This window comes from Garra rufa, chromosome 8, assembly GCF_049309525.1.
Source record: "Garra rufa chromosome 8, GarRuf1.0, whole genome shotgun sequence".
Taxonomy (NCBI): domain Eukaryota; kingdom Metazoa; phylum Chordata; class Actinopteri; order Cypriniformes; family Cyprinidae; genus Garra; species Garra rufa.
In genome coordinates this window covers 22,621,752-22,635,050 of record NC_133368.1, presented here as the reverse complement: position 1 = coordinate 22,635,050, position 13,299 = coordinate 22,621,752, and the positions used below count along the sequence as shown (strand labels likewise).

Sequence of the window (13,299 nt, the reverse complement as noted above, 5' to 3'; positions counted from 1 at the left end):
ATGCAACCTGGGCTGTTTTTTTTGTCTCGTTTTTTTTTACTGTAAACGAGACAAATATATATCTAAAAGCATAATTACGACAAACGAGACGTTTTTGAGATTGACCATGATTTCGTTTTGTGGTCAATGGACGGTGAATGGGAAAACTAGGGGCATAAATTTGAGAGCATCAAAATCGATATTTTTATAACACTAAGAAGGCTCGACACACCATGAAACTTTGCTCGAAGTATCGCCTGGGTCTCTACACATGAACTCGAGCATTGAGAACATTGAGTTTCCGCTCGTGGCCGTCTTGCCAGTCAAGAGGTGTCGATCTCCGAATGCGAGGATGGATAGCTCCTAAAGCATATTTCCATATAAATGCACGGCTAATTCGTTGTTTTGTCGCAAGTGAAAAACAATATTAACCTTCTAGTTGTAAAAAGAGCCTCATATAAGCCTAATATTTCATCCTATGGAGTCCATTCATTCGCATTCGGAGATCGACACTTCTTGACTGGCAAGATGGCTGCGAGCGGAAACTCAAACAGTGAAAGTGAGTTGTTTGTGTACACAAACAATGTTCTCAGTGCTCGAGTTCATGTGTAGAGACCCAGGCGATACTTCGAGCAAAGTTTCATGGTGTGTCGAGCCTTCTTAGTGTTATAAAAATATCGATTTTGATGCGCTCAAATTTATGCCCCTAGTATTCCCGTTCACCGGCCATTTACCACAAAATGAAATCACAGTCAATCTCAAAAACGTCTCGTTTGTCGTAATTATGCTTTTAGATATAAGTTTGTCTCGTTTACAGTAAAAAAAACAGCCCAGGTAGCATTTTGGCAATAGTTATTCTTTAATGCATTGTGTTTCCTTCTGGAGCATCAGTGAGCTTTTGAACCTTATGTAATAGTTGCATATGAGTTGCATATAGTTTAACTGTTCAGGACAAACATACTCATGAACAAATATCACTAAACAAACAAAAAAGATAAACACAGCTGTGGATCATTTAGGTTACAACACAGTATTAAGAATCAAGTGAAACTTTTGAACAGGGTCATTTCATTTTCTCTTGTACCCTGGAAATCCAGAGGTCTCGCGAGAGCACAATTTGAATTGTCTCTGCAAGACACTCTGGCATCGAGCAATGATGCATGTTACTGCATTACGTAAGCAGTTCTGGGAACCAATCAAATCGGTGTATCTGATGTAGGCGGGCCAACGGGCGAGCTAAGCTGATGACGACAGCACTGCGACGTCCGGAATCATTTAGTAAACATTGAAAGATGGCAACAGATGAACACCAGTTGTTTGAAACGGCTTTGGCCGCTACAATGAAAGAGTTAGACTTGGCTTTTCATATAAAAGAGGATCAGAAAACCGCGCTCGAATCGTTCCTTTGGAAAAAGGACGTTTTTGCTGTTTTGCCGACTGGATACGGCAAGAGTTTAATCTATCAGTTAGCTCCGCTGGTAGCTAAGCATATGGGGCTTAGTGAAAACTTAGTGATTGGTCGTGGCGTTATCCAGTTGCGTGCAGTGAGAGTTTCAAATGCATGCTTGGTGCCGCCCCTCGAGTTAGGCCCTTTTCATTGCTCGATGCCAGACCCTTAATCTTAATAGATTAGAGTCTGGATTTTTTTCCAGGCTATTTGTCTTGTAGACTATATGTAAACATATTTTATGTGAAAAATCTTATTCAGGACAGTACTAATTAAACAAATAACATGCATTTGTATGATCCCTTATATTTTGGTCAAATAATTAACATTTTGCAGATTCTGCAAAGTGTGTGTAAACGTTTGACTTCAACTGTATATATTACTAAAATTATTATCCTGCTCTGTCATGCATTTAAAAGGCATTTGAACAAGAATTATATCACTATCTGCAATTATTTTACTTTACTGACATCTGACATAAAACAACAACCACAAATTTAAAACCTGAAGTGAGGAAGTTAAACAGAATTATTAAAAAAATCCAATTTCCTTGAATACACAGGATATTAAAAAAGGATTAATAGTAAACATTGATGGAATGTACTAAAACACATCCATACACATTCAGTTTTTTTGTTGGTCAGAGTTTTCAAAATATCTTAATCTGTGCTCTGAAGATGAACAAAGGTCTTATGGGTTTGGAACAACATGAGGGTGAGTAATTATTGACAGAATTTTCATTTTTTTGGGGTAAACTCTGTCAAATCATAATCTAATGACAACATTTTTTTGAACGCAGTGCCTTCCAGCTCTGTGGTAGTTAATGCATTGGGAGTACAAGCTATTAAGAGGTGTCAGTGATGACTAAAACAGTGCTATGTGATCTCAGTCTTCTCTAGTTCTCAGTACAGAAAAAAGACGTTGCACACAGGATGTTCTCATAGCCTTTTTGACATGTCCACAGAACATTACTTTGAGGTTAATCCAAGACTTATGGGTCTGGGAAGTTGCCTTGGGTGAAAACTGAGCTGGACTGCGGTCAGTGGATAAAATAATCATAACACGCGTCGTCTACTAATAATAGAACAGTGTTTGTCACAAAAATAAGCTCTGTACTTAACACAGCAATCTGGGACTCCCAGTTTCACAAAAATGAAAAAACTGACTTCTGGCCTTCCTCAGACAAAACATTCAGCTTAAACAGTGAGAAGTGTTAATTTGTAACCTTATGTTGTTTATGCACTCACATTGGTGTGTCTGCGAGACTTGGCGTAGGTGCTAATGCAAGGAGCAATGTCTTTGGACACACAGCGCTCATGGACTGTGTACTTGCATACTGCCAAACAAAAGACAGGACTGTCAGAGATGGAGTGCAAGAGATTAAAAGGAAACATTTCATACGGAAAACTATAACCAGCAAGTCAGACACATCAGATATTTGAAGTTGAGAGATAACAGATATGACAGATATAGATATAATTAGACAAAATGATAGATGATAGATCGGTAAATAGATAGATAGATACTCACGTGCGCAGCAAAGGCCCTGTTTTCGTACTCCTAACAACATAGTGTGGCAGTAATTACAGTATGCTGGCTTGTTGAAATGCTTCAGTCTCCATACATGCTGCCCATCTTCCTGTACATTCTGAATGTTTGTGAAAGAGGAAGAGGAATTCAAATAAAAAATCTTAATATATTATTTCCTCTTAATAACTCGCAATTAGTTTTTCCTCACCGTCTCCATTCCCAGAAGTACCAGGAGTGGTATGGTGGTCATTCCTCCTCTGATCCATTCCTCTAATGTGACCGTTCCATCCCGATCATAATCAATCTCCTCCATCATCTCCTTCAGAATCTACAATACAAGACATAAAATAAAGGATTCCACTTTGCATGATGGAATAGTCTGGTTGTAACTTTTAAAGTGATTCATACTGGTCGTAGTTCGGTAGAGTCCCATTCTAGATACTCCGCTACATGGACCATCTGGTTTATGATGCGGTCGAGCTCCTAAATTGACAAATATAATTGCTTTAGATATTATACACTATAAAGCATACAGTTTTCAACTTTACTTTTTTATGCAGCCTGATATTTACAGCTCTCTAGAAGTATCAGTTCAAAGTTTTAGACAAAAAGATCAATAATACTGCGAGACAGTCTCTGAATCACCAAGTTCTGACTGTGCTAGGATGAAAAATAGGATAATAATGTTACATAATACAAAAGAAAAGACCAGACTAACAACTCAACACAATGACATAACGCACTGTAACTGTACGCTGTAATAAAACTATCAAATGTCCACTTTGCATTATTAACTACTTGTTGTTGTTTACAGTATCTAACCGCAATGCCAAATAACTGGACACTTCAACATTACACATTATAATAGAGATTTCAGACTTACCGAACTGTCCAGCAGACCATTGCCGTCTGTGTCGTACAGCCTGAACATGACTTTAGGATGAGAGAGGTAAAAGATAAGAGACTGTATCTTTTTGTATTGTACCAAACATTTGTCAAGTAAAGAGCCCATGCTTGCACCTGGAGCTCAGGTTATCAAAGGACAAACTGAGGCAGCTAGTGAGGATTAGCTTTGAGCTGAAATAACTTCCTATGCTAAAGAAAGCTTGTGTATGCTAACTCCATGGTAAATAAGGACAGGAGCAGAGATAAGCCCTTACGGAATAAGGGAAAGAGATTCTGGAAATCTTCTGTTACTTTCACTATGTGTAGGTCAGAAGTGAATTAAAATGCAGAACTGACAAAAGTGGTTCAAATTGATTTATTATTAATATTTTTTTTTATTCTTTTATTCATCAAGGACACATTAATAATCAAAAGTGACAGTAAAGACATTTATAATGTTACAAAAGATTTTTATTTCAAATAAATGCTGTAACTTTTTTGACTCCATTTATCAAATAATCCTGAGAAAATATGTTATGTTTTTATTAAGCAGCACAACTGTGATTCAACAGTGATGATAAGAAATTTTTCTTAAGCATCAAATATAGAATGATTTCTGAAGGATCATGTGACACTGATAACTGGAGTAATGGCTGCTAAATATTCAGCTTTGCCATCACATAGGCTACAGTAACTGAAATGAAATTGACTGTGTTCAAATATCTCTAAGATCCATATCTGCTTTTCACACACTGTGTTTAAATATAAAGTGCCAGTAAGGAAATGACATTTGTGACAGCTGTCAAGAATGAGGTGACTTTTACGTTGATGACTAATACTATGCTTTCTGTGGTTTGGCACAACTGGTTTGGAGACATAATTTACAAAATAATAATAAAAAATAATAATGGTAGTGAATGGGTATTGAGATTTTGAAGTCCAAGACCAGTCTCCTCTTGGCTTATATCGAAATCCTCTGACATTTTTCTTAACAAATCCTCGGTTTGTACTTCTAATTCGTGACCGGTGTTAATCACTTCTCACCAAAGCTTACGCTACACCTACGTCCTTGATTTGCCTTTATTAACCTCCCGGAGCTGTGTGGAGTGCTTTTTATGATGGATAGATGCACTTCATTGGACTCAAAATCTCAACACCCATTCACTGTCATTATAAAGCTTAGAAGAGCCATGACATTTTACAACTCTGTGTTCGTCTGAAAGAAGAAAGTCATATACACCTAGGATGGCTTAAGGGTGAGTCATGTGGTAATCATGTGGTCATTTTCATTTTTGATTGAACTATTCCTTTAATATTTTGTCCAATAAATATATGTCCAAATACGTATTCGAAAATGAATCCTTTATAAGAATTTCTAAATAACAGCTAAGCTTTAAAAAAAATGCTAACAGGACAACTATTTTTGAATAATTTTCAACTTACACTCAAGCTTGTCCTCTGGTGTCCCCCTCTCCAGTAAGGACAAGTAGCAAACAATGTCTTTAAGGAAGACCACTTGGGGTGACGGAGATCCTTTTTGTGGAGAAGGACTCCTCCGGAGACATGTACGATTTTCTGATTGATTACGCTCTGAAAGAAAGTCAATTATAATATGTATAATATACAGTTGAGGCCAAAAGTTTAAATACACCTTGAATATACACCAGAATCTGCAAAATGTTAATTATTTTACCAAAACAGGAGGGATCATACAAAATGCATGTTATTTTTTTATTTAGTACTGACCTGAATAAGATATTTCACATAAAAGACAAGAGAAAATAATACTTACATTTATAAAAATGACCCTGTTCAAAAGTTTACATACACTTGATTCTTAATACTGTGTTGTTACCTGAATAATCGACAGCTGTTTTATACCCTACCCCTTAATGCATCGTTTTTACTTCTGAAGCATCAGTGAGCATTTGAACCTTCTGTAATAGCTGCACATGAGTCCCTCAGTTGTCCTCAGTGTAAAAAGATGGATCTCAAAATTTTACAGTCATTGTTGGAAAGGGTTTAAATCCAGAAAAATTATATTCTGAAAAAACTAAGAATTTGTGGAACCAGAAGAATTTTTCTGAAGAACAGCAGGCAGTTTAACTGTATTATCAATAATCAAGTGTATGTAAACTTTTGAACAGGGTCATTTTTATAAATTCAACTATTATTTTCTCTTGTAGACTATATGTAGATGTATGTAAACTTTTGACCTCAACTGTATCAGTAATGACACCAGATATCACATCAAAATATCTTTGTGGGAGCATCCTAAATCTGATCAGGCAATATTGCTTTATAAGAGCCTTGTCATGGATTACATATGAAGATCAAGTTTGTCTCCTTGTTCATGACTCTGACCTGGGGAGAGGCGTGGGGAGTTGGTAGTCTTGGAGAGAGCCAAAGCATTGCTGCTGCTGCTGCTCGCTGAGGGATTGGGCTGCGTGCCGGGCGACCGGTGGGGGCCTCTGGGTGTGTGGCCCCCTGTGCCTGAGCGTTGTGAAGAGGAGCGGGATGAGCAGGGTGATGTGGTGGCCCCTGAGCCTGGAGTGATCCCTGCAGAGTTCTCTGATGTATGTCGGCTCATGGCGCTCAAAATACTCTTCCCATTCATACCTAAAAGGAAACAAGCACAGGAAAATAGAAAGTTTAATTAAAATGATAATCTGAAATGAGACAGGAGGAAACATAGCGTAGGGTCTCATTCACTAACTACAAACAACAACAAAAAAATCATGATTTATTTATTTCACTTTTTTCACTTAACAATAAAATTTAGGTGATGTTATGAACCCAGTGAACATTTTGCACCCATTTGGAACTTAAATAAGAACACTTGCTTACAAATTTTAGTGAATGAGACCCACGGAGTCTCATAGTTTTTAGATTCACATTGCTTCTTGTTACTGGTCTGTTTACTCTTGCACAGTGCTTTGAACTATTCAGTTTGTGGGACGTTTTGAAACCACGACAGGTAGAATGACACATGGCAGACATTTTTAATATTGCACAAGGTACTAAGGAGGAAGCTGACGGTACATAACGATTGTTGCCACAGCCACACAGTGGTTGACTTGACACCATGGACGGAAATCATATCTGTCACTGGTTGCTTTGTTTGACATCAACACAGCTGTCAAAACACACCAAGACAACACATTACAACACCAGGTGAAGTCACAGCCGTAATGTAGGTCTCTGTCCAATCAAATCACACCACACTTGCTGTGGTACCTGTTATTGGTGCACAGGCCACTTCGGTCTGTATAGAGATGCCTGCATCAATGGACTTGGGCTCTGCAGACACAGGGGTCAAAGTAAAGTGGAACAGGAGTAAAGCAAAACGGACAGAGGAAAAGATAGCTGGGATAGTTTATAACTGCAGCCAGTCAGGACAGCATAATGAGAATTTTTGAGTTGCATTACAGAGATAGTTTAGAAAATTTTGTCATTAATTACTCACCGTCATGTTGCTCCAAACCTGTAAGACCTTCGTTCATCTTCGGAACACAAATTAAGATATTTTTGATGAAATCCGACAGCTCTCTGCCCCTATATAGTCAGCATAGACAACGTTTCTTGACTTTGAATGGGGAAGGACCCTCGCTGTCTGGAGGGTCAAACAGCTCTCGGATTTCATCAAACATATATTAATTTGTGTTCCAAAAATGAACAAAGGTCTTACAGTTTTGGAACGACATGAGGTTGAGTAATTAATCACTAATTATTATTATTATTTTTTTTTTTGGGTGAACTAACCCTTTACAGACAAATGGAGCAACAGAAAATCATTGACTGTACTGTATTTGTCAGTCTAGAGAATTCAAGGCACTAGATGGCACTGCTGTCAAACCGTTACTGTACTCAACTAATATTTTCCTTAAATCACCTTGTTTCAACAGTGATAGTAGTGCAATTCAGATACAAAGCCACCAGAACCTTTTCATTAAAGTGTACTCCTGCATCATGCATGCAAACTTTTAATTTGTCTAATTTTGTCTTTATAGAGTCATGGAGAGCCTGAAAGCAAACAGCAGGTCTCCCGGGTTTCTTCACAAAACACAAAGGCAAAAGCTCATCAGATGTGTGTGGGATCTCCAGACATCTACCAGTTCATTATTTTTTATAATGCAGGCTGAGTGTTTATTACAAACCAAACTGGTTATCCAGTCTAATCTAATTTAAATAAATGAATATAAAGTGGAATCTGAGACTAAAGGTGAAAGTACTTTATTTTTTGTTTTGTATACAAATGTTTTGTATTGATAATAATAAGAAATGTGTCTTAAGCAGCAAATCAGCATTTTATATTTTTTGAGGATCATGTGACACTGAAGACTGGAGTAATGGCTGCTGAAAATTCAGCCTTGCCAGCATATTTATACATTAATTTCAAATATATTGTTATTAAAATTGTAATATTTTATAATAATAGAACTCATAGAACTTAATCAAATGCAGCATAAGAGCCTTCTTTCAAAAACATTAAAAAACCTTTACACAGGAGTATCTATTATGCAGATTTTACTCAAACTCAAATATTTGAAAGGTAGTTTAAGTTGAATTATCAGTATAACATGCTGTAAACGTTTGAACACAATGAAGGTGTGTACATTGTTCTTATTTTGTCTAAACTTAATATTTTTTTCATTTAGTACTGCCCTTCAGAAGCTACAGAAGACACTTACATGATTCCCAGAAGACAAAATAAGTTAAATTTACCCTAATCTTCAAATTCCAAAAGTTTTCACTCCCGGCTCTTAATGCATTGTGTTTCCTTCTGAAGCATCAGTGAGAACCTTCTGTAATAGTTGCATATGAGTCCCTAAGTTGTCCTCAGTGTGAAAAGATGAATGATTTTAAAATCTTACAGTCATTGTTGGAAAAGGTTTTAATACACAAAAATGCTGAAAAACCCAAAGAATTTGTGGGACCTGGAGGATTTTTTTGAAGAACAGCGGGCAGTTTAACTGTTCAGGACAAACAAGGAACTCATGAACAACTATTACTAAACAACCAAAAAAAAAAAAAAAAACAGCTGTGGATCAATCAGGTAACAACACAGTATTAAAAATCGAGATTATGTAAACTTTTAAACGTATTTTATGTGAAATACCTCAGGTCAGTACTATATATAAAAAAAAAAAGTATGATCCCTTATTTTGGTCAAAAAATTAACATCTTGCAGATTCTGCAAGGTGTATGTAAACTTTTGTTTCAGTGCAGTTGCTCATTCACAGCTCCCAAAAAAAAGACCTGTTTCTCCTATTAAAACTTCTCAAATAAATATGAAATGCAGATTTTCATGGCCCGTTATTGATAGTATAAAGGCATTTTAAAAGACTATTTACCCAGCATGCCTGCTCCAGATCGAGAGGTGTCAGGAGAGCTGCCGCCACCATTCTTGCTCTTGAAGGAGGTGAAGAGGTGTTTGCAAAGTTCCTCAGGGATGTCATTCTCTAGGTAGGTCGCCATGAATAGCTGGAAGCCCTCATAGTCGATAGGCTGCAGGAGACAAGTGAAGAGATGATGAGAAATTAAAAGACGGGAAGCCTGAGAGACGAAATTCAAGCCATGAATATGTAGCTTCCTGCTCCTTTATGCTTTCAGCAGGGAGGATGTTCCTGTCTTTGGGCATGAATGACACGCTCAAGCATTTCCTTATGACACATGGCAACAAAAATACAGAGGGAGCCCACTGACACACATTAAAGTATAGTAAAAACACATAAATGTGTATTTTTTGCTGCTCATAGAAACAAAAATCTTCGGAGGTTACAAAAACACCATGATGAAGAGGCCGTTAATACAATTTTAAGTAGCACAGACACATGGCTCACATTAAAAAGCACTGGCGTGACCTCTGATCTTCAGTAGACATTATAGCAAGCCTTTCTTGTTAGACAGGGATGGGCCGGGGCATGCAGTCTGTAGACACATCGAACCACAGAACATGCAAACCCAGAAGGTAACAGCTTACTTGGTTGAGAACATCTTGCTTCTGTGTGGCAGTCAAAGATATATGAAGAGGGTAGAGGGAGAAAGGGGTTATAGACACTGCAGTGGTTGTTCGTGCAGAGGGAAGGGATCAGTGTATGGTGTTACCTTTCATATCCTCTGCTTCTCTGACACTGAATGAATTGACATTATTCCTTCTTTAGTGCTGTATAGCATTATTCCACCTGCATCACACTTAATGCTGTTTTGCAAGATTAGTGGCAAGAGAATCCACTGGTTTATTTGCATAATCCAGATTTACTTCTTCTCTGGTGGTAATTTTCTCTCAGAAAGAAAATGGAAAAAACAAAGTGTGCACTAAGGGACCAAAAACAGAGACTAAACTAAAATGCACTATAGTACGTTTATGGTTGGTAAGATTTTTTTTTATTTTTTTTTTATAGTAAAATGTTACATATGCTGACCGATGGTGCATTTATTTGACAACTTTCCTTATTTAATATATTTTAGTATTTATTAATGTAACAGCAAAGCTTTTTTTTTCTTATTCATTTTGTCTTAAAAACTCTTATTATTAACCATGTTTACATAATTGTGCTGCTTGCAATTTTTGTGGAAATTTGTGAAAATTTACATTTTGTAACATTATTTGTCACTTTTGATCAATTCAGTTTTATCATAAATAAATAAATCTTTTTAAAATGACTTTTGAACAGTTATGTACATTTAAAATGTTATGGCTCCAAAAAAATAAATTAAAATAAATGACAAAATTTTTGTCATTTTGTCAAGTTTTTGGTTAGGCTGACCATGTTTTTCAGGCCCGATGCAGATTATTACAGATCAAGTATGTTGATAACCGATATTTTGAACCAATATATGCCTGGTGTAAAAATTTAAATTAATATTAAAATTAATAATAACCTGGGCTCAGACAAAAACTTTACATGGATTTAAATTAATTTATCGGCAAAACGGATCTGAAAATGACCAATACCGATAACCATAAGAATGCTTAAGATCGGCGCCGATAATTATATATATAGAATATATATGTCTACAGATCAAGTAGACCGATAACCAATATGTTGAACCAATATATATGTCTGGCGTAAAAATTAAAAGTAATGTCAAAATTAAGAATAATAAAAACTTTTCTTAAATGCTTTTAGATACCAATACGATAACCATAAAAATGCTTAAGATCGGCGCCGATAATTAGATATATAGAATATATATGTCTACAGATCAAGTAGACCGATAACCAATATGTTGAACCAATATATATGTCTGGCGTAAAAATTAAAAGTAATGTCAAAATTAAGAATAATAAAAACTTTTCTTAAATGCTTTTAGATACCAATACGATAACCATAAAAATGCTTAAGATCGGCGCCGATACTTGGCTACACCGATAATCGGTTGTCCCCTATTTTTGATACATGTTATATTAGAAAACTTTTGTAATCTCTACAACCGAGGGGTCGACCGATTATTGGTCTAGCCAATTATCGGTGCTGATCTTAAACACTTTTATGGTTATCGTATCGGTATCTAAAAGCATTTAAGAAAAGTTTTTGTTATACTTAATTTTGAATTTTTTTTTTATTTTTACGCCAGACATATATATTGGTTCAAAATATTAGTTATCGGTCTACTTGATCTGTTATAATAGGTATTGGCATCTGCCCTGAAAAACACATATGTGACCCTGGACCACAAAACAAGTCATAAGGGTCATTTTTTTTTAAAATGGAGATTTATACATAATAAGCTTTCCATTTATATATGGTTTGTTAGAATATGACAATATTTGGCCGAGATATCTAAATTTAAATCTAAGATTTGAGAAAATCACCTTTACAGTTGTCCAAATTAAATCCTTATCAACATTACTAATCAATAATTAAGTTTTGATATATTTACAGTAGGAAATTTATATCTTCATGGAACATGATCTTTACTTAATATCCTAATGATTTCTGACAAAAAAAGAAAAATTGATCATTTTTACCCATACAATGTATTGTTGGCTATTGCTACAAATATAGCATTGTGACTAATGATTGTATTTGTGGTCCAAGATCACATTTCGGTCGACCCCTACTACAACCCACTGGCGTTAAACATGAAAATGCAAGTGAACAGCAAAAACTTTAAATAAATTGAAAACTAAACTAACACTAACAATGCCATTTAACAAAAACAAAAATTAAAAAGACAAGCTGAAAGTAAAATTGGAATAAAAACAAAATTAAAAATGTAAAACCAAAAGCCTTGAACAGAATTGACCAAGTCTGATGGTTTAAGCAAATGACTCACTGAAGAAAATCTGGCACTGGCACAAAAGAAGCCTGTGCTAAAACAATTTTCATGGCATCGTAGGTGAATTCCCATTTAATCATACCATGGCAGGAATGAACAAACCTAAATCCATTAGATCCCTCTAGTTGCTGAAATGAAACTCTGGGAAAAGCCAGTAAGGCAGAGAGAGAAGGAAGTAGAGGTGGAAATAGAGGAACATGCAAAGGTAGGCTACGGTTGAGGGGCTGCAAGCGCTGGGCAGATGCACACCAAAAACAGGAAGGCAAAAGTAACTGAACCCAAATGACTCTCTTTGTCTCAGTATTAGCAAATGCATTTATATGTTTTGCTGGTGTGAAAAACAGCGCAACCAGCCGTGGGTGTAAGAGAAACTTCCTGTCTGACTTTCAAACGTGCAAAACACAGAGGCTGGCCCTGCTATCAAATAATGTAGCAAACAATGAACCGTTTATTTAACCTTTCACTGGCGCCCATTTTTACAGACACGTTTCATTTGACAAAGGTTATAGAGTCACCATCATTAAACTTCAATATGAAAAGGCACTCAAAAGAGCTGTGACTTGTTGAGGCTGCGATGAAGGATATTTACAGCCCAACCGCAGTCAGACAGTCAATCGCGGCTGTATACATGAGTGAAATACAGCGCTCTGTCATCGTAAGAAGGCCGAACAGTGGCACTTATGGCATGTCACCTCCTTTTTGTGATACTTCCAGACTTTATGATTTAGAGGTGGTCGCAACCGAACTGATGAACAATGCGAAGCATGCAATGTCACACCACAGCCAACCTGGCGTCAGCATCAGACCCATTAACTGCCACCGGTGGTTATTCACTATTGATTCAGCCAAGGCTCTGGGTCATAACCTGTGGCGCCAAACCCTGAACAGCCTCTTATTTATGTCAGTGCGGAGGAGAGGAGAGAAATATGATGGTGACACTCCATAAAGCAAATTATAGATGCGGCTGCCTGCTGGCTTTGTTGTCACGGCAACGTGATGCATGGGCTTTATGATGTCAGCGAGGACCTTCTCTAATAGGAGGCGATATCTGGCCACTTCGTTTCGGGGAGCGGATGACTAAGCATTTCCTGTAATGACTTGCGGCCTGAGTCGGGTTGTATTGGTGTTCTGTCAAGTCACAGCCAGAGGCTCCACTGCCTCTAAACAGATCA

At 36.8% G+C, this 13,299-nt stretch overlaps 1 protein-coding gene across 1 annotated transcript in view; it reads right to left on the bottom strand.

Annotated features, from left to right (window-relative positions):
• The window catches only part of dgkg (diacylglycerol kinase, gamma), a 449,591-nt gene that overhangs the window by 426,031 nt on the left and 10,261 nt on the right, over positions 1-13,299 (bottom strand). The window contains exons 3-12 of the mRNA XM_073845052.1: positions 9,825-9,845; positions 9,196-9,349; positions 7,079-7,141; positions 6,206-6,460; positions 5,285-5,431; positions 3,840-3,889; positions 3,365-3,439; positions 3,165-3,284; positions 2,957-3,074; positions 2,674-2,762 (exon numbers count right to left, since the gene is read on the bottom strand). Coding sequence (XP_073701153.1) covers positions 2,674-2,762; positions 2,957-3,074; positions 3,165-3,284; positions 3,365-3,439; positions 3,840-3,889; positions 5,285-5,431; positions 6,206-6,460; positions 7,079-7,141; positions 9,196-9,349; positions 9,825-9,845 — 1,092 coding nt within the window. The remainder of the gene's footprint in view (positions 1-2,673; positions 2,763-2,956; positions 3,075-3,164; positions 3,285-3,364; positions 3,440-3,839; positions 3,890-5,284; positions 5,432-6,205; positions 6,461-7,078; positions 7,142-9,195; positions 9,350-9,824; positions 9,846-13,299) is intronic.